Raw genomic sequence first — 18,853 nt, forward strand, 5'->3', positions numbered from 1 at the left:
ACTACAAGGAGAGCAAATAATAAAATTCATCAGATTCATAAAAGCATAACTCCAACGTTATGCTTATGTAAAAGTGACACTTCACTGATTATGTCAATGTGGTGCTTGTTTCTGCAGACCTAAAAAGGCCAAAAGCAATCACTTAAGGCCCTGAACCAAACAGTTTGAAAATATGGGCGACTGCTCGAGGAGGCATTTTTGGTGAAACTTGCTCATATTTTTGCTAGATGTTCATAGTTATGATCAAAATATGGTATAGAAGTTTTACATTTTACATAAACATTTTTGCAAAACTAAATTCTGAAAACAATCATATGAAATAACACAAGTATTAGAACTAATTTGGGGTTGATACGATTACTTGACCACAGGGAACAAGAGGTACAGAAGGAAAATGACTCCTCATGGGGGTCTATTGAGCTTAAAAGATTAATACAGGTTTATTAATAAAAAAAAAAATCTCATGTTCTGGCTCCTCTGTTTCTTTGTTCAGGTGGCCGTCCTGCTCCCTTCCTGCTCTTCCTGTTGTGTCTCTTCACTGCCGGATATTTTCAAGTCCATGGTCATGGTGCAGATCACAGACAGGATCTTGTGACCCTCCAGATTGTAGTCGGACACTCTCCATGCGCTCGGACTCTGTTGTCCATCGGGTGAGTGAACACACGAGGTGACTCTCACAAACGTCCTCCCGTTAAACTCCATGGCGTTGAAGTGATTCTGGGTATTGGCCAGGGTCTGTATGTCGATCTGCTCCGGGTGGACTGGAGTCACCATCAGTAACTGGCTGCTGCATGTCCTCTCCGTCCTCCCGCTCCTCCTCCCCCTCCTCCTCTTCCTCCCCTCTTTTTCAGCTGTCGGTGCCGAGAGTGGGGTTATGTTCAGTTGGGAACTTGAGCTGAATTTTTGCACCGTTAACTTTTCCTTGCACCAAATTTGGTCAAACAGCTCATTATCTGTTCTGGGCCCACACTGCAGTGAAGGCAAACAGGCCGCCAAGGCATTTATCTGGTCACGAGTCAGAGCAGAAGCCCTGAGGTTTGACACTTCCATCTTGATGATCCTTCGCCGTCCACGGTCACCAGCTTTGAGTTAACCGAAACAAAGAAAAATACATTTGGCCAGTGTTAATTTGTCTCGTATTTAACATTTCTAACATACCTTTTCAAACAATGCATCATACTCAAAGAGTGTGCAGGTGTTGTCTTACCTCCAGTTTCATTCCTGTGGATTGTTGACCTGTAAACAAGTTTAAAAAAATATATTTCTTCTCTTTCAGGAAAAGGTTGCACGAACGATATGTCTGTCATTTTGCTTTGCTGTAAGAGATTTGAATTCCTTTTTTTTTGCATCTGAGTGGGCACAGATTTTTAAATACATACAACCTCAACATTCTGAATTCTTACAGTTGTTTTTACACTAAAAGTGAGCAAAGTCTGATTTTGATGTTCGTGTAGTTTTGCAAATAAATGCAGTACGTTTTTCTGGGAACAGTTGTAAAACTGTAAAACTGAAAAATAATATATATATATGATGGTTTTTGTGCATATCCGGGGGAATCTTCACACGCTAAATATTACTGTGTTAGCAGTCTAATAAAATAACATAAAAACAACAAGAAAATGACTAATTTGAGCGTCCAGACTCACTGTAACCTTTTCACTTACTCAATGTTTTGAGAAATAACTCCCAATACACTGATATAAAGAATGTCGAATATTCAACAGCATCACATTATGATCACAATTTAACAACACAAAGGGCATATTGTGCCTTTGAAGGGAAACTATTCATCTATTCTACTGTTGGTTTAGCAGGTTTACATATCGCGTTGCTGAAACAACAATGCAATACTGTGAAGCTGCAGGGCTGCATTTACATCATATTAATCATTGCTTTACTGAAACATAAAGATCCAAGCATCAAACAGTATCATATCGTCTGCGAGTTTCGAACTGCCGCATGTAGCGGCTATTGGAAGGCATTGAGTTTGTCCTTATGCAATCCCGTCCTTTCTTTGGTGGTGCTATAGGGATTGTTACCAAGGACGCATCTGAAGCCTGCAGACTACTTGAGTAGGGTTGTTACATAATGCTGCTTTTTCTCTCTCTTGTCGTCTTGTTGCCTGCTGCTGAACTAGCGTATGAGGTCTGATGTGATATTAGCACAACAATCCTGCAGGGCACAGGTCATATACACAGTATGGACAACACAATCTACTTGTAATGCACAGAGACAAACCATAGCCAGTTTACAACCTGCAACATGTGTATTGTGGGGTTGTTTTCAACATATATTTGAGATATTCTCCTTATCGTCCCTCTTGTCTGCATGTCACTCCTGTGTCATTTTCACACACACACACACACACACACACACACACACACACACACACACACACACACACACACACACACACACAACTTGACACAACGCTCATGTTTGTGCCTAAATGAGAAGCTGGAGCAGTTGTCTTGTCTTAGCAATGGAATAGAAGCAGATGTAAAAACACATGTGTAAAGTGTAAAAACAGTGGTTGTTTCTGAGCAATGTGCAGTGACTTCCTGAAGTCTGTGATAGTTGCCTGGTAGCCTCACTGTGACGTCAAGACACATTACACACCACAACCCGTCATCTACGTACTTCATGGTTTGAACAAACAATACATAACTTTGTTAATCAGTGAGCTTTACAGCTGCTGAAAAGTCGGAGCCAGTGTAACTCTTTACCTTTGTCTTCAGTCTTGTGCTAAGCTAAGCTAACCAGCTGCCGGATGCAGCTTCATATTTAACAGGTAGGTGTGAGAGTTGTATCAATCTTCTCATCTAACTCTCTGCTCGAAAGCGATGTCTTGATATACAGTAGCTTGCAGTTCAGCGCACACTTTAATCTGAGCTCTTAACAGTTCAGCAGTCTTGTTATAGCTGAAGTGTTCTGGTTGCCAGATTTACTCAAACAGAGAGCGAGAGAGAAGAAGAACAAAGTGTGAAGAGAGGAGAGATATTTTCGGTATGTGAGTTTTTATAGCAGAGTTGTCTTCTGGAGAGAGGATCTTACGAGGAAGGTCAGGATGTTGGGCAGCGGGCGGAGGCCTGTGGACAAGCATTCCTCGCGATGCTGCGGCTGTGGATTCACACACAGCTGGAAGGACGCCTTAAAGGGAAGGAAAAGGAGGTTGGGAGATCAGAGGAGGGGAGAGCAGTCGCAGGTGCACACGGCGCTGTGGGAGGATGCTGGATGACTGACAGCAGGATGAAAGTGTATGGATGTTGTTCTTGTAGCGTGATGATGAGGAGGGGATTTTGAGGGGGTGAAAAGGTGATGTGACTCAGCCTTCACAGCCACTTCCTTTGGCATCTTCAAGACAGACAGATGAAAGGAGCGACTCATCGTGTGGTCAGCTGACTCAGCATATAGGAACGAATACTGGAAAGGAAGCACGTGCCAGATGGTGGGTGATTTTGTGGGGCGGGGGAGAGGGGGCTATGTATGCATGTGTGTTATGCTTTTGGTGTTTGACAGAGGCACAATTATTGCATTTCCAGTCACACCAGAGGAATGCAGGGTGACATTCCTGCTCAGTGAGTCGCGCCCTCTCACCTGCCATCACCATACGGATACGATTTCATCTTTCCCTTTCCTCCTCAGCCGGGGAGTTTCCCAGTTTGTGTGCTTTTATTCATGGAGGAAGTTACAGAGTTGATCTAGGCTGTGCTGTTCTGGCAAGAGTTTAACAAAAGAAAGTTTTATCATTTAAAGGTCAGGAGTCTAATTCAGTCATACATGAAGGGAAATGTGGGGAATTAAACAGCATTTTAGAGTTGGCCGCTTAGGAGCATGGAGGAAATAAATCAGGAGGATTATGTGGATGAAGTGTGTAAATCGCTTGCTGGCTTTGGCATGAGAGAGGATGCTTTGTCATGCTGGGTGTGTAATGTTTGCATGTGTGTTTGGAATGAGAGAGAGAAGAGAGGAAGGGAGAGAGAGAGAGAGGGGGGGAGTTTTTTTCCCGTTTTTCAAAAGATTACAAAACATATCTTCACTGTTTACATCCTCAAAACTTTCTGTAAATATATATATATTAATAAAGGACAGACTATCTGCATGTGTGTGTGTGTGTGTGTGTGTGTGTGTGTGTGTGTGTGTGTGTGTGTGTGTGTGTGCGTGTGCGTGTGCGTGTGTGCATGCCCGTGTGTGTTTGTGCGTGTGGGAGCCGGTGTTGACTCACAGTTACAATAATGAACAGCTCATGCTGACTGCAGAGAGAGAGAGAGAGAGAGAGAGAGAGAGAGAGAGAGAGAGAGAGAGAGAGAGAGAGAGAGAGAGAGAGAGAGAGAGAGAGAGAGAGAGAGGGGCTGTGCTCTCTCTGGCATCTCCATCTCATAACTCCTCTGCTGCTTAGTGTGTTCACACAGACACACGCACACACACACACAGAAACACACGCAACCCTGAGGACTACAGCACCGACAGTTTAGTATGATACACTTCAGTCGGAGCAGTCGGAGTGTGAAAATGTCTCCAGGGAGGAGACATTTCCGGGGAGATGTGGTAGGTGACGGATGATTTTGCAACAGGTTAGTGTTTGTGTTTATGTATTTAGGTTACCTTGTGCTACTTACATGATCCTGCTGTTTCACAATTTAATCATTTCTAGTTGTATGAGGTGTGACAGAAAGTGACAAAGCAGTTTCACTTTCAGTCTATTTTTGAACCACAGTCAGTAGTCGTGTCTTGAAAAACACATTGGTCTCTAACCTTTAAATAAAAAAGTAAACAAGTCTTCCATGTAGATCATATACACTTTCGTGGGGAGGAAAATAATCTGCGATCATTTCAGGAGGAGATCCAGCATGAAGGTTTCTTCCCAGAGTTACAATCTCGTGATCTCAAATGCAATGGCACAAAGTCTCAGATGTAATCTTGCTGTCTCTTCTCAGAGAAACACTTTCTCTCTGTCACTCTGCACTCTCAGAAAAATGTGATGCCATTTGGTGAGTCTGTGGGATTGATTTTTCAAGGCTCAAAATCCTTCCTTTATTACGGAATCATATTGGGTATATGTGTGTCCATACAGTACTTCCTGTTTTTTTACTCTCATATATAAATAAGTCTTCTTGCATATATGTGTGCGCCAGATGACCGCACCTGGATCCTGTCCTACATTGGTGTGGGTATATATATATATATATATATATATATATATATATATATATATATATATATATATATATATATATATATATATATAGCGTAGCTATAATGTACATATTCCCTGCCAGTCAGCCTCATTCTGCCATTTAAATCCTGATGAAGTCTTTGTTTGTCTGCACAGTCACTGATCTCAACCACGACCGGACTAATTAACGGCAGACTGACAGGTCTCTAAAATCCCCTGGTTACTCATCCTCCAACATCAAACAGGGTGACATTTATTACAATATTTTGAAAGACGTAATTAGTTCCTGCTTCTCTTATGCACCTGTCTTCATATATAACCATAACTGTGCTGAGGCAGATGTCTGAATTCCTGAATTATTTTTGATCACGTCCGCCGCTGCTTCTTTAAAATGAAAAGCCCAGGAAATATTTTCTCTGACTCATCTGTCACAAGGCTGATTGGTTTAAGTAAGGATGTGTCGGCACATTGACGCACATCACATCATAGACTATATTTGGACAAGGAGGTGGTTGACTACTCTTCAGTTTAATGTCCTGGAGTGAAAGACAGGTCGGGTTGGGGTTCCTTCATGTCGCCAAATGTTTAACCTAGCCTAACCGGGTTTTGCTTTCTTGTTGAAATACCACTGATACCACTGTCCATTTAATGAAGCTACAGCCAACAGCATGTTAGCGTAGCTACGCATACCGCCTATAAACAAGGGGTAACAGCTACCAGCACCTTCAACGCTCACTAAAACCACAACTTGTGTTATTTACACTTTGATTTTAGACAGATGAAAGAAACAAGACAACATGCTAGTTCGACAGCTTCAGACAGAGCCAGGCTGCCTTCTGTTATGCAAACCAGCTACTCACTACATCTTAATATTTATCCGATTTGACAGATATGAGTGCGGTATTTGTTGAACTACTCCTTTAACCTGAAGGAAGCAGGTTTGCATATATCTAATATGTGTTTGCATATTCACATGAAAAAACAAAATACTCTTTGCTTGGGTCAACAAGCCTCCATGTTTATGTCATGATGAATAGAAGGCCTTTCCCCTCGATTCACTCCTTCCTCCCTTCCTCATCTTGCTGCCTCACGAGCACATGATTGCAGAAATTCATAGTGGGTAAACCTTCAGACATTATGCATAGTTGGTCTGCTCGGCCTCGCCGTGTACTCACTTAAGCACGCTGAAGAGCATTCTGTGCGATACGGGCATGAAGACGCAACGAGAGACACGCCACCTTCAGGAAGAGCTCAGAGGATCGTTACAATGCACACGTCATATCTTCCTCCGTGAGTCTTCAACTGACTCACTCCTGCTTTGAATTCTTGGACGCTTGATGACTCCAGACTAAAATATTAGCAGTGATGAGAGATACATTGATGACTACAGTCTCTTTGGATGGCTTCTCTCATTTAAATGTGTCTTTGTTATTGTCCCAGTTTGGCGATGCAGGGCATTTTCCATCAAACTCAGTGGAGGGGAGAGTTTAATTTCATTTGACTTAACTCATCCAGGGTTGTTTTGGTGTGATGTGGCAAAGATTGCACTGTGACAAACCTTCTCCTCGAAAGGACACACGATTTATCCTGTATTTTGATGTCTCTGCATGTCGTTTTTATGTTTATTTAGATGGGATTTGGCCCATGAACGTGGTGGGAAGGAAGGGGAAGAGGAGGTGTGATGAACAGTGTGTCATAAGATAAACCTTCAACCTTCAGCTCCTGTTCAAATGAAGCCATCTGGAAACAAACATGAGTCATAGCATTATTATTAGACCTGCTAGACCCGGTACCTTTATGTTGCACATTTAATGTCAACAGAATTTCTATAGCTTAGATTATAATGCATTTGTATCCACTTTTCACTTTTTCCTGCGGCTGTTTCTTTGCTATATCTGTTTCTTCTTCTTTTGCATTATTAAGGCAGCAATGTATATACACTAGCAATGTCATAACACCTTTTTTTGACCCCTGTCCAACCCTTTATGGCTTCCGTGAATGGAGAAGTTGTCCTTGTAAGATGATGAAGATCTATTTCCCATACATGACATGAGAGGAGCAAGTGTCCATCCTGCTTCCCCATCAATTCAGTTTGCCTGTTTGTTCAGACCCTTCTACTCTTAAAGCAATAGCTTGACATTTTGGGAAATACGTTTGTTCGCTTTTTGCTTCTTTTTTGAGAATTAGACCACTAGTTATGGTTTTAGTGAGCTTTGAAGGTGCTGGTAGGTTGACATTGTTAACTTCAGACAGAACCAGGCTTCCACTTCTTCCTTGCTACCAGTCTTTATGCTAAACTAAGCTAACTGGCTGCTGACAGCTACCAGCACAAATTAACATTTGAGGAGTCAGGCTGGTCTCATCCAGCATTTGAAGCAATACCTAAAAAAAAATACGAAAAAATAATGAAACGTTGATATTCCACGAAATGATTTTGTGTAATAACAAACGAATAAGTATAAAGGTCGCAAAGGGGCACACTGGGTGGGCAAAGTGGGGTTGGATGGTCCAACAAAGAGCTAGCTTTTAGCCAGGAGTCCACAGTTAGGCCCCTATGCGAAAGAGAAGTCAATGTTGATTTATATGTCACATAACTTGTATAGCGTAATGGCATTTCTGTGGTTATTTTAACCAAAACAATTATCTTTTCCTAAATATATTCCTAAATAACCTAACTAAGTATTTCACGATCTTTTACTAATCAAGGAGTTGCCTAAACCAAAGTTGGTAGTCTACTGTGAAGACGTAAGTTTACTTTGAAAAGACCGTATGCCATATTTTAGGCTAAGCAGCTGTTTGTTGTAGCTTCGTGTTAAGTGTAAAACATGAGATTGGTATCAATCTTCTCATATTATATCAAGCAAGATAATCAGAACATTTCCCAAAACGTCAAACTATATATTGTTATCCTGATGTACAAGAGAAATGTGATTGTTTTTACTGTAATGTATGTGTGTGTTGAATTCAGTCTCTTTAGGTGGAATCTTCAAAAATATCCCTTTGAACTTTATGAGGTTCACTTTAACTTTCCTTCCACCATTGGGTCACCGGCCGGCTCTGTCTTTAATGGAACCACACCCTCTGCTGTTCGTTTGTAGAATGGGCCGTCGTACAGCGAGAGGAGCAGACGCAGGGCAGCAACCCTCTTCAAACAACACCTTTGACCTACATCTGCATCCAATTTACAGCCCGGGGGCTTACCAGTCCATTTGACACAATATCAAAGTTCTCTTTTTCTTCATCCAACATGTCTTGTATTGCATGCACAATGCGCTGTCTATAAAGTAAGAGGACTGCACTCGGAAACTGATTTCATTTGGTGACGTAGATGTTTGTACCCAGTCTCTAGCACCATATGAAATCAGTGTTCTGGGAGGTGGATCATCAGCACGTACAGACGCTATACATTTATAAATGGAAATATGAGATGTTTTTATAATGCCGCAAAGTAGGTCACATTTGTATAAATTACTGCTCATTCACTAACTGGTCACAGCTGCTTTCCTGCTTCTTGTTAACTCTTTGTTTTGCACCCTGTGTCTCACTCAAACTTAGTTTATTCCTGAATTCATTTTCATTGATACATTCTGAAACCATTAGCTTTGTTAAAAGATAAAAGAGTATGATTTTCCTGAAAAAGAAACTATGTACGATTCATACCAAAATAATCCCTCTAATTGCCCGCTGCCTGTATTATCTATTTTCTTTTCATTTGGGTTTGTTCGGCATGTTGCTATAAAAACACAGTAACTTGGTACAAGTGCATTGCTTCCATCAGATGGAAACCTAGAGGGTGTTTTCACTGAGGTTAAGCTCTTCGTTGCTGAAGGAAGGTATAGTGCAAATGCTCCTCCATGCCATGTAAATGAATACAGACGACTGGAAGTGACCTAGAAATACCTAGAGAATATAGTCTCGTACCACCTACTGCCATGCTTTCCGCATCTTCATGATTAGTTTTTTTTCCAATTTATTAGGAAATATTTCGTTTTTAAATTAATGACTGTAAATGACAGGTACTTTATATAGTTTTGAGACAATTAAAGCTTCCTTAATACATTTATAAAATACTGTAATTAACTTGTATTTTGGGGAAATAAAACACTCACAGTAAATATACAGGGTTTGTTGGGTCCTTAATAAATCTCACAGCAACTGTCACAGAAGAAATAGGAAACATTATTTCTTTATGAGCACCCAACACTGACCATTTGGTGACCGGGTGCAGACAAAACAACTTGGAGCTCAACGCTCTAAAGACAATGAGATGGTCATGAATTTCCAGAAGAGCACAGCCCCTGTACCTATGGAGTCCTTCCGCTTCCTGGGCTCCATAACCCAAGACCTCAGATCTCCATCGCTAAGAAGGTTTAACAGAGGATGTTCTTCCTGAGGCAGTTGATGTAGTTCAACCTGCCAAATACATCCAAGTTGAAAGTGAAAGTTCCATGTTTTTCTGCAAGTCTATATAGTTTCTGTTTTTGAGCTTTCGAACACACCAGTTGTCATTGAGTTGTCCACGTTGGTTTACAAGGTGAGATTAATTGTACTGAAAGCCTCAGAACAGCTACTGAATGGCCCGTATTCATCTTTTGGCAAGAAGGTTGTGTCCATGAAAAATGAAGTCTGCATGCTAAGTAAAAATAATATAATTGATTTGATTTAATACACTTTAAAGTTTATCTGACTCCACAACAGCTACTACATGGATCCCATGGTTAGATTGTTTCACATATGTATGTGTTTGTTGTATTGTATTTATCCCGTTGAACTATAATTGTATGGTTTCTGTACAATACTTAAATAAAATATTCGGTGTCTGCTGTACAGTATTATTGTGCTTGAGGAGCCATTGAATGAAGACCATAGCTGTGGTACCTTACACCATATTTCATGGGACTGACAGGTATGTTGATTCAGTGGAATGGTTGACCACACTAAGGTCATGATGTGCTCATGAAGGACAGAACTGTTGAATCAGAAGAGCTCACTGTGACCTGTTTGACTGGTGGTCGGGTCGTGCCATAAGATACGGTTAAACGGCGCTCTGAAACATAAGATATAATCCTGGTCCTTATATGGAGGCAATAAAAGACGAAAAAAAAATATTACCACTCACTACTTAGCCCAGGCAGAACAGTGTATGTTCGTTTCCTAGTTTAGAGGAAAATCTATACACGAACTATATGGCAGCTAAATTGTCAGAATGACAATCTAATTGATTTATTAATTGTGTCGACACTAGGAAAGGAGTAAACAAACCTGATACACAACTGTGAAACAAAGACATCAAAAGTAAACAATGGTAAAAACAAAAATATAGCTGCTATTAAAGTATAAGGAACGGTATATGCATACATAATATTTGAATAACAAAAACAAATATAACCGCTATTGACAGGTCAAACTATTATATCCTCATGATCTGGCTGTGCTAAAACAATTCTGAAATATCCCTATTGCATTGCAAATATCACTTCTATGTGTGTACGTGATATCGAAAATATTTGGCGCAAAAAATGAATTAATTAATATCATAGACTGTACATAACATGTATATAAATGTATTTCTAAATATGTAAAATGGACCAACTTTAAAAATTATTACACTCTGAATTAAATGTGTAGGTTTTAAGCAAACCACTGTTGTTTACTAATCTTATTTTATCATTATTATATATAAGTTATAATATGTTTTACGGTTGACTTGTTTTCCATTACCCCCGCTGGTCAGAAACATGACGTTTGCTACATTCAAGGTCCTTTTCGTCTCACTGGCCACTCCCACCTCTTGGTATCACAGCAACGGAGCTCTGAGCCCTCTCCTGATTGGGCCATTTCGATGAAGCCGCCGTATTCAAACTTCCGACGTGGTGTGTGTGCTGTGCTCTGTTTTCATCGATCTCCTGCTTTCTTTGTACACATCGGGCCAGTTTTCATCCGTCTGGGCTTTGTCTTTTGTTCGCTTAGCCATAAATACGTCTCGATACAAGTGATCTCGAGACGAAGCCTCTTGCAAAAATGGAGGAAAATGAAGAAGTAAGAAGAAGAAAGACGGTGGGAAAGAAAAAGCAGAAACTTCGCAGGACGTCATCGACGACGTCCACCACCAGCGTCATTAGCGCCGCCGAGCCGTCTCCTCAAATACTCCGGAGAAACATCTCCAAGAAGTAAGTGGATCACGTCAGAAACATGTGGTACTGTCATATGTCATTATTGATGTATTTATTTATTTGGCAGCTCTGGTTATTAAGTAATAAGACTTAAACACATTGCGAGCTAACGTTGGTTAGCCAACATTCGTAACTGGCACAGGATGCGTTCAGGTGCACCTCGGAAACCATAAAGCGTTACTCGCATGTTGTCACCACGACCGGCTATGCTTAAACTGCTTGTGGTGGCACTAAACAGCAAGATCGACGAAATATAAGTTATAACAAAATGAACTACTGTTTTAACAGTCTTGTTTATTTTTCATCAAGTGGAGAAAATCTGCAGGTTAACGTTAATTTATACATATAATCTTTTCAGCACGATAATAGTAGTGTAGACACTTCAATGAGAAATATCAGCATACCTTTAATATCTGCTGATATATTTTTTCAAGTTTTGTTTTTGTCTATACCGCTGATAGTTCCATGATTTCTCAGTCTTTCTGTGTTATTTGTGTATCACGGTATACACAGTTATCATTAACAAGGCATGTCTGCGTAATTAAACCTGTACTGTACCAGTGTTTATTCTTCGATACTGCAGGTAGGGTAATTACATCATAATGGCTTGGCTTGCAGATGAATGCAACTTTACCAATTATTTTCCATCACTCTATTAAGATCTTTCACTCTCCACTCATTATTCTATAATTTCTAACATGACTCGAAGGCGGGATTACTTGGAGTAGGTTTTATAGCAGTGTATTCAGCTGACTTTGGCCTTGACACCCTCTGGGAGTAGAAGAAAACATTGTAACTCTCTGTCGCTGCATTGTTTTTCTTCCTAACTGACTTTTTTTCTGCAGCAGATGAGAGCAGTCCGGCTCCTCATTTGGTTATATCAAAGTCCCTAAGTCGTTATCCACAGCGTTTTACATTATTGAAACATAACAGTGACTGAATCAAAAAGGCACACAAAAGGAAAAGCCATTCATCATGTTAACAAAGCGGAAATGCTCTGTAGTCGTTGTTTGTATGCCTTAGTTTGCTGTTTAAGGTATATTTCACCAGGTATGTCTGCACGTATGATCAGATTCTGCATGTCTTTTTTATCAACAGTAGTAGTCAAAGAAACAACCTCAGCAGAGTAGTAGGCACTCTCTTTGCAATGAAGTTGATGTAAACTTGTTGTCCTTCTGCTTGACCAATTCTTTTTTATCCCATTTCTAGCAGACCTCCTATGCAGAGAGGCAGCTCCTTCACTTTTCTCACTCCGGGGACTCCATGGGACTTCAGTCTAGTGAGTTAATGTTGGAAACACTGCGCCATCATGTTAGATTGTAGTGTTCACATCCACGCACATACAGTATGATCCGTGAATGCCATATGTGACTGTTCATTCATGATTTCAAAATGTATCACTAAAACATTCAATTCAGCAGAAATGTTGCTGCAAATGTGTTGTTTGAATTTTCAACAGACTTGTAAAACAGTTTCTATTCTTATGTTGCTACAGAAGAGGAAACGCAAAGAGAAGGAGGATGACACAGTCAGTCTGTCCAGCTTCGACCTCAAGGTGAGAGTCAGGGCAGCTTCCTGTCTGTCCGCTGGTTGCAAGACTAGTGTTTCACCCTTGAATGTGTCCTCACAACAAACTGTAATCCCTCTGCATGACTCAGGGACTCGCCACAGACAGCCGTGAGTGCTCTTGTGTGTTATGAGCTCAGGATAATCCCAAGACTCCTTTCACTGACACAAGTGTCTGTCTGAGGAAATGATCCTGGTGACAGAAAGTCCAGTCCACATTGTCTCTCAGCATTATTACATTGTCTCTTGGCTCTGCGATGTGGTTTAATACCTTTTTTAAAAAACATTAACAACGTACATGGCCATTTTGGTACCGTGGCATTAAGCCTACATAAAAGCTGTTGTGATCGAGAGTGAAGTAAAAATGTATTTCCTGATGCATTTAGAGTTGTTTCTTATTAGTACAAATGACACTAAACAAAAGCAGTGCTTTATTATTTTGTAAGTAATAAAGAGAATGTCATAACATTTCTGTGACTGCAGAACAGCATTTAGTAATAGGCTTTTAACAAAATGAGTTGCAAAAAGTTGTATTTACAATGTGTGATTGACAGCCTTGTATTAAACAACGCATGAGTATTCAATGCTACAGTCCACACATCAATACAATGAGGTTAACCTGAAGTGCATTCCCTTGTTTTCCAGGAACCCAGTAACAAGCGTGTCCGACCTCTGGCTAAAGTTTCATCCCTCGTCAACTTGATATCGCCTTCAAAGAATGGAGCGGTGCGGCGCTTTGGTCAGACCATCCAGGTAAATGACTGACTCTTCTGTCACTCCCTCTGCTAATTCATATTGTAGAAATTTAAATGAGTCAAATCTGTGTTTGGCTTTAAAATAATCTTCTTTTTCTTCTCTTAAGTCAATGTCATTGCGTGGTGACAGCAAGTCACCAGGGATGTCCCTCAAAGCTGGCAGCAAGGCAGCAGGTCCCACTCCCACTAAACGCAGAAACAGCACGCTGTGGTCAGAGACACTGGATGTCCATCAGAAGAGCACGTTCTCCACCAAAGAGATCAAGAGACAAGAGGTTCTGCAGTGCAGTCTTTTCAAAGTTCTAAAAGTATGGAGGGCATAAAAAAATAACTTCTCCTGCTGTTGTTTCTGTTGTGTTTCTTCTTTAGGCAATTCATGAGCTTTACAGGGGAGAGCAGGATCTCATAGAGGATCTCCAACTTGCACGGAAGGTTAGAAAAGCCTTATTTAATATTACACAAATAAATGAAAACATTTATGCTCCCTTTTTTTTTTTTTTACAAATTGTAGTTTGTGCTCACAATGCTGCTTTTCTCACAATTAGGCATACCACGACCCAATGCTAAAACTCTCCATCATGACAGAGGAGGAATTGGCTCACATATTCGGGGACCTGGATGCATACATCCCCTTACATGAGGGTAAATTACCACTAAACAGTCCTGTACTTAAACTGCTTTATAGTTGGGGTCGGCTGTTCACTTTTGGCTTCATTGGGCAAAACATTCGTAATGACCTTTCAGCATGTAATTTTGGTCTGACTTCTGCACCTCCACTTGGTTCTGCTTTCTTGCATTAGAAAATCATGAGAGATGAACTGCCTACCCCAGCTTTAAATGATGCATGAGGTGTTTCTAACTGTGCTTTTTTTTTAAATAATCTGCAGACTTACTGATGAAACTGATGGAGGGAACTGGCCCCGATGGAACAGTAGCTGAGATTGGACAGATAGTTATTGACTGGGTGTGTGTTGATGTTTACCTTACACACATTATCTTCCGATAAGGACAATTTCCACACGCAAAAAAATATTAACTTTTATTGTATCTTTTTAGCTACCTGGTCTGAACGCTTACAAAGGCTATTGTAGCAACCAGCTCGCAGCCAAAGCACTGCTGGACCAGAAAAAGCAGGACAGGCGGGTTCAGGACTTCCTGCAGCGCTGCCTGGAGTCGCCCTTCAGCAGGAAGCTGGATCTCTGGAGCTTCCTCGACATCCCACGGTCACGCCTGGTGAAATACCCACTGCTGCTGCGAGAGATCCTCAGACACACTCCTACTGATCACTCGGACGTACCCAGTCTGGAAAGAGCTGTACGTTATCCAAATTACATGCCTATGCAGTCACAGTGTTGTTCCTTATATTTTGCTGCTATATCTGATGAAGAACATATTAAGCTATTATTTCATTTGTAGTCTTGTGTGTTTTGCCAAATTACCAACTGCTCTGTCCTTCTTTAATTATCCAGATTACCATAATTCAGGAGATTCTGTCTGAAATCAATGTGAGAAAAGGAGAGTCTGAGTGTCAGTATTATATCAACAAACTGGAATATCTGGATGATAAGCAGCGGGACCCTCTCATCGATGACTGTAAGATCCTACTTTGTCACGGCGAGCTGCGGAACAAAAGTGGCTCGGTGAGAATTAGGTTTACTCATTATTACCATGTACATACATTTTTGTCTCTCTGTGTTATATCATTTTATATTCGTGTGTTTCTTCGCAGAGGCTGCACGTGTTCCTTTTCTCTGACCTGCTAGTTCTGACTCGACCAGTGACCCGGAACGACAGGAGCTGCTTCCAGGTGTATCGACAACCCATCCCAGTTCGGGATTTGGCTCTGGAGGACCTGCAGGATGGAGAGAGCCGCATGGGGGGCTCCTTCAGAGGGGCTTTCAACAATGGAGAGAAGGGTGGGTTGAGTTCAGTTCAACCTGCTGGTGGAGAGTGGCCACGGCATGTTGTGTCACCCTATAATTAAGTGTTTGATTGTTTTATTTATCCAGCAACTGTGGTTTCAGTTTTTCTTAACTACATTTCAAATCACATGTTGTTGAAGGAGGTAGAGCATGTAGGTGGTTGTTTGATGTTGGGGGTGGAAGTGGTGCTGGATGGTCTCCTGTAGTTTGTGAGTACTTCCAGGCCTCATTTAACTGAAGAGGAAGTCGTTGGCTGAAAAGCTTTTTGTGTAGCTCTTCTTCGCTACCTACCTTAGCTACCAGTGTGTTTCTGGCCTGGCTGTACAGAATCCAGTCCCCACATCTGTAGGCCTCCTCTTCAGCCCGACAAAGCCACTTGAGTCTTGCAGTGAGCCAATTGCTGTTGTATGTGCAGAAGGTTTAAGTCTGCACACGCATGTCCTCACAAAAACTGATATAACATGTCACAGTGTCAGTGAGCTAAACCAGGTCTGTAGCAGCAGCCTCAAAAACACTACAATCAGTAGAGGCAAAGCAAAAAAAAAAAGAGGCAAAGCTCTGGCTTAGCCTCATTGGTCCATCTCCACAGTCTTCACCACAGAATTTGCACATTTAAATTCTGTAGATGGGAGAAGATGAACCAGAATATGATCAGTCAAATGATCAGCCCAAGAACAATGAGCAGGGAGTCTGGGTATTAGTGCTCCATGTTCTTGATCTGCTCAGCCAGGTGTTGGAGTGCCTCACTCACACAGGCCTGATGTGGGATGTTAACACTGGCCACAATGAATGAGGAAAACTCCCGTGGTGAATATAATGGTTTGCAGTCTATTAGAAGTGTTTCTAAATGAGGACTGCATGATTATTTTAACACTGACATCTGTACACCAACCTTTAATATAAAAGCAGATTATCAGATTCATCAGAGGTTTTTTGTTGGAAAGAAACTACATAAAAGAGAATATGTCCGGCTGCAGGATCAGAGTTTGTAATCCTGACAGCAAAAAATAAACTGTTTTGTATCCCACACATTGCTACTTGTTATTCAGACTGTAGCTCTATTCTTTTTGTTTCCCTCCTAGCTAAGAACGTTTTTCGCGTGAGCTCTGTGGATCCCTCCCATGGCCAGTCCCACACCCTGCACGTCAACGACGTCTACCACAAGCAGCAGTGGCTCAACTGTCTCCGCACTGCAATGGCCCCACACCAGGAGGCTCTACCCAGAGTTCAGCAGAGAGAAGTCGTCAGAGCCAAGCGTCGCGCCTCCACTATCTCAGTCACCACTTCTGACGAGGAGGCGGACGAGAACTGCCCGCCTGTCTGTGGCCCTAAACTCAGGCCTCAGACGCTCTCCAAAACCAGATTGGACCAGAAGTTACAAGGCTCACTAAAGAGGAAGGAGACTGGAGTGTAGACATTTACCCCGGCAGCCGGTTCCTCTTAAACAGACACGTGTACGTAACAAGAGTCCAGTTTTGTCTCGTGACTGTTTGTGAATTTTCATACAACCACTGTTTTTATACTTTTACTTTACCATTCTAGCTGCACTGAAAATGTCTTTCCAATCATTTCCGTCCAAACTGTTCTGTCAAATGTTTGTCTTTACAAAGTGTAATTAGTTTACAAAAAAAAATGTGTCTGTGTTACTGAAATGTGTTTATACCAGCTATTTGTGTGTGGAATTAGGGTTTTATGTATGCTTTCATTAAAATAGCAAGTTACCACTCCGTAAATGTATTTTCAACGTTCCTTCCAGTGTCAACACTGAAACTCATTCTCTTTTTTTTTGCTGCAATCCAAGAGTTAATTCATCTATATTATAGATGCATGTTGTTGTAAGTGCTATAATGGTAAGATAAGAGATCTAGGAACTAAGCACCTGTGATGGCCTCAGCGGTCTGTGCAGGAAGTCTTTGGGTGCGAGAAGTTTAGATTCATTAGATGAGATAATGAGCAGAACATTAAAAAGGGAACTGATAATGAATATGATAAAGTTAAAAACATTTCTTTGAAAATCCATATATATTCAGAGAAAAGTTGTTAAATGGAAAAAGAAAAATAGTTTGGATTCCTGTGTATAATATACAGATATTCAGTGTCCCAATCTCATACATTCCCTTTGACTTTTAGTTCATATCGCAGCGGTCCTTACAAAAGACTTTGTTGATGCAACGGCAACATACTGTTTCGTCACAACATTGCACCTCGAACTTTGACCCTCTTCCACGTACAGCAACTGTGCAGAGGATTGTCGGCCAGAAAAGCATGCTGGCTTGCCGAAATGTGACTAGAATCAGGCGAACATCCTAGTATTTTTGGCTTACTGCATTTGACGTAATATGCTTGATCTTTTTCTGGCATATATAAATAATATGGTAGTATGGATATTGGAACACACAAGCATCCTCTCAGTTGTACTTGGACCCCTCGGTCACTTTCTTCTCCTGTTGACAGAGCTGTTCCGAACAATTTGTTCCAAGATTTGTCAAATAAACAGAAGCTGAGAAAAACTTTTGTTCTTTTCTCTTAATGTCTTGAAATTCTACATATCAGTCATATCATTTTGTTACAGTTTCACTTTAGAATAATACTGTTACCAATACCAATTGATATTTACTTATTTGGAGTAAACATGTTCTACATCCATTTGCGAAACTAGAATAATTTAAGTAAACTATCGCTGAATATCTTACGTTTCAGTTTGAACTCTCTGCCAAGCCGATGATTATCAACATCTAAAAAGTGGCTCGCTAGTACTTCCGATAAGATAAGCAGATGTACTTTATCACACAACTTCATCACACAAGTTTATGCAGGAAAGAAACAGCATTTATGTGTTTGAAATCCATACCAGCAACAAAATGACTTCAGAGCTTCATTCAGACAAATGCAGTTGAGGAACCGAAACTGGAATTGCACAAAGAGGAACTAACTCCTGAATGAATTCTGTCTGAGAAGACAAACGTTAATCGTCCTCTTGTGTAAACAGCTCTGAGAGGAAAAGATATGAAGATATAGATCATTACATTTATCTCATTTTGCCAGACTGCATTTGGGGTGCAGGTGTCTGGCGAAAGATCAGGGTCATAAAGTTAAACTAGCATGTCCAGAGCAGCCTGTGCATTTCAACGTTTCCTTCTCTATGAGCTACCTGGCTGTTCTACTTTGCCTGCTGGTCCGACCACAACCCAATCTGCCCGCCATGTTCCCATTTGCCTGGAAGAGCCACTCCCACATTGTCAGCTTTTGAACCTGCAGTAT

General features: G+C 41.0%; 1 protein-coding gene and 1 long non-coding RNA gene across 2 annotated transcripts; one reads left to right on the forward strand and one right to left on the reverse strand.

The window, feature by feature from the left end:
* Positions 1-415: 415 nt before the first annotated feature.
* On the reverse strand, positions 416-1,338 carry LOC137795009 (uncharacterized). Its single transcript, XR_011078374.1, has 2 exons — positions 1,208-1,338; positions 416-1,082 (listed from the first exon to the last, which is right to left on the reverse strand). It is a non-coding gene; the product is annotated as an uncharacterized lncRNA (long non-coding RNA).
* A 9,699-nt stretch (positions 1,339-11,037) lies between these two features.
* On the forward strand, positions 11,038-17,316 carry LOC137795010 (neuroepithelial cell-transforming gene 1 protein-like). The gene is made up of 12 exons (XM_068592214.1): positions 11,038-11,346; positions 12,559-12,628; positions 12,845-12,904; positions 13,561-13,668; positions 13,778-13,945; positions 14,040-14,102; positions 14,216-14,312; positions 14,558-14,634; positions 14,727-14,984; positions 15,140-15,310; positions 15,400-15,586; positions 16,675-17,316. Exons 1-12 carry the CDS (start codon positions 11,198-11,200, stop codon positions 17,004-17,006), a joined length of 1,740 nt encoding a protein of 579 aa, XP_068448315.1. The 5' UTR covers positions 11,038-11,197; the 3' UTR covers positions 17,007-17,316.
* Positions 17,317-18,853: the final 1,537 nt, after the last annotated feature.

Source organism: Clinocottus analis, unplaced genomic scaffold (genome assembly GCF_023055335.1).
Source record: "Clinocottus analis isolate CAN_PGR_092001 unplaced genomic scaffold, fCliAna1.0.p SCAF_266, whole genome shotgun sequence".
NCBI classification, from domain to species: Eukaryota; Metazoa; Chordata; class Actinopteri; order Perciformes; family Cottidae; genus Clinocottus; species Clinocottus analis.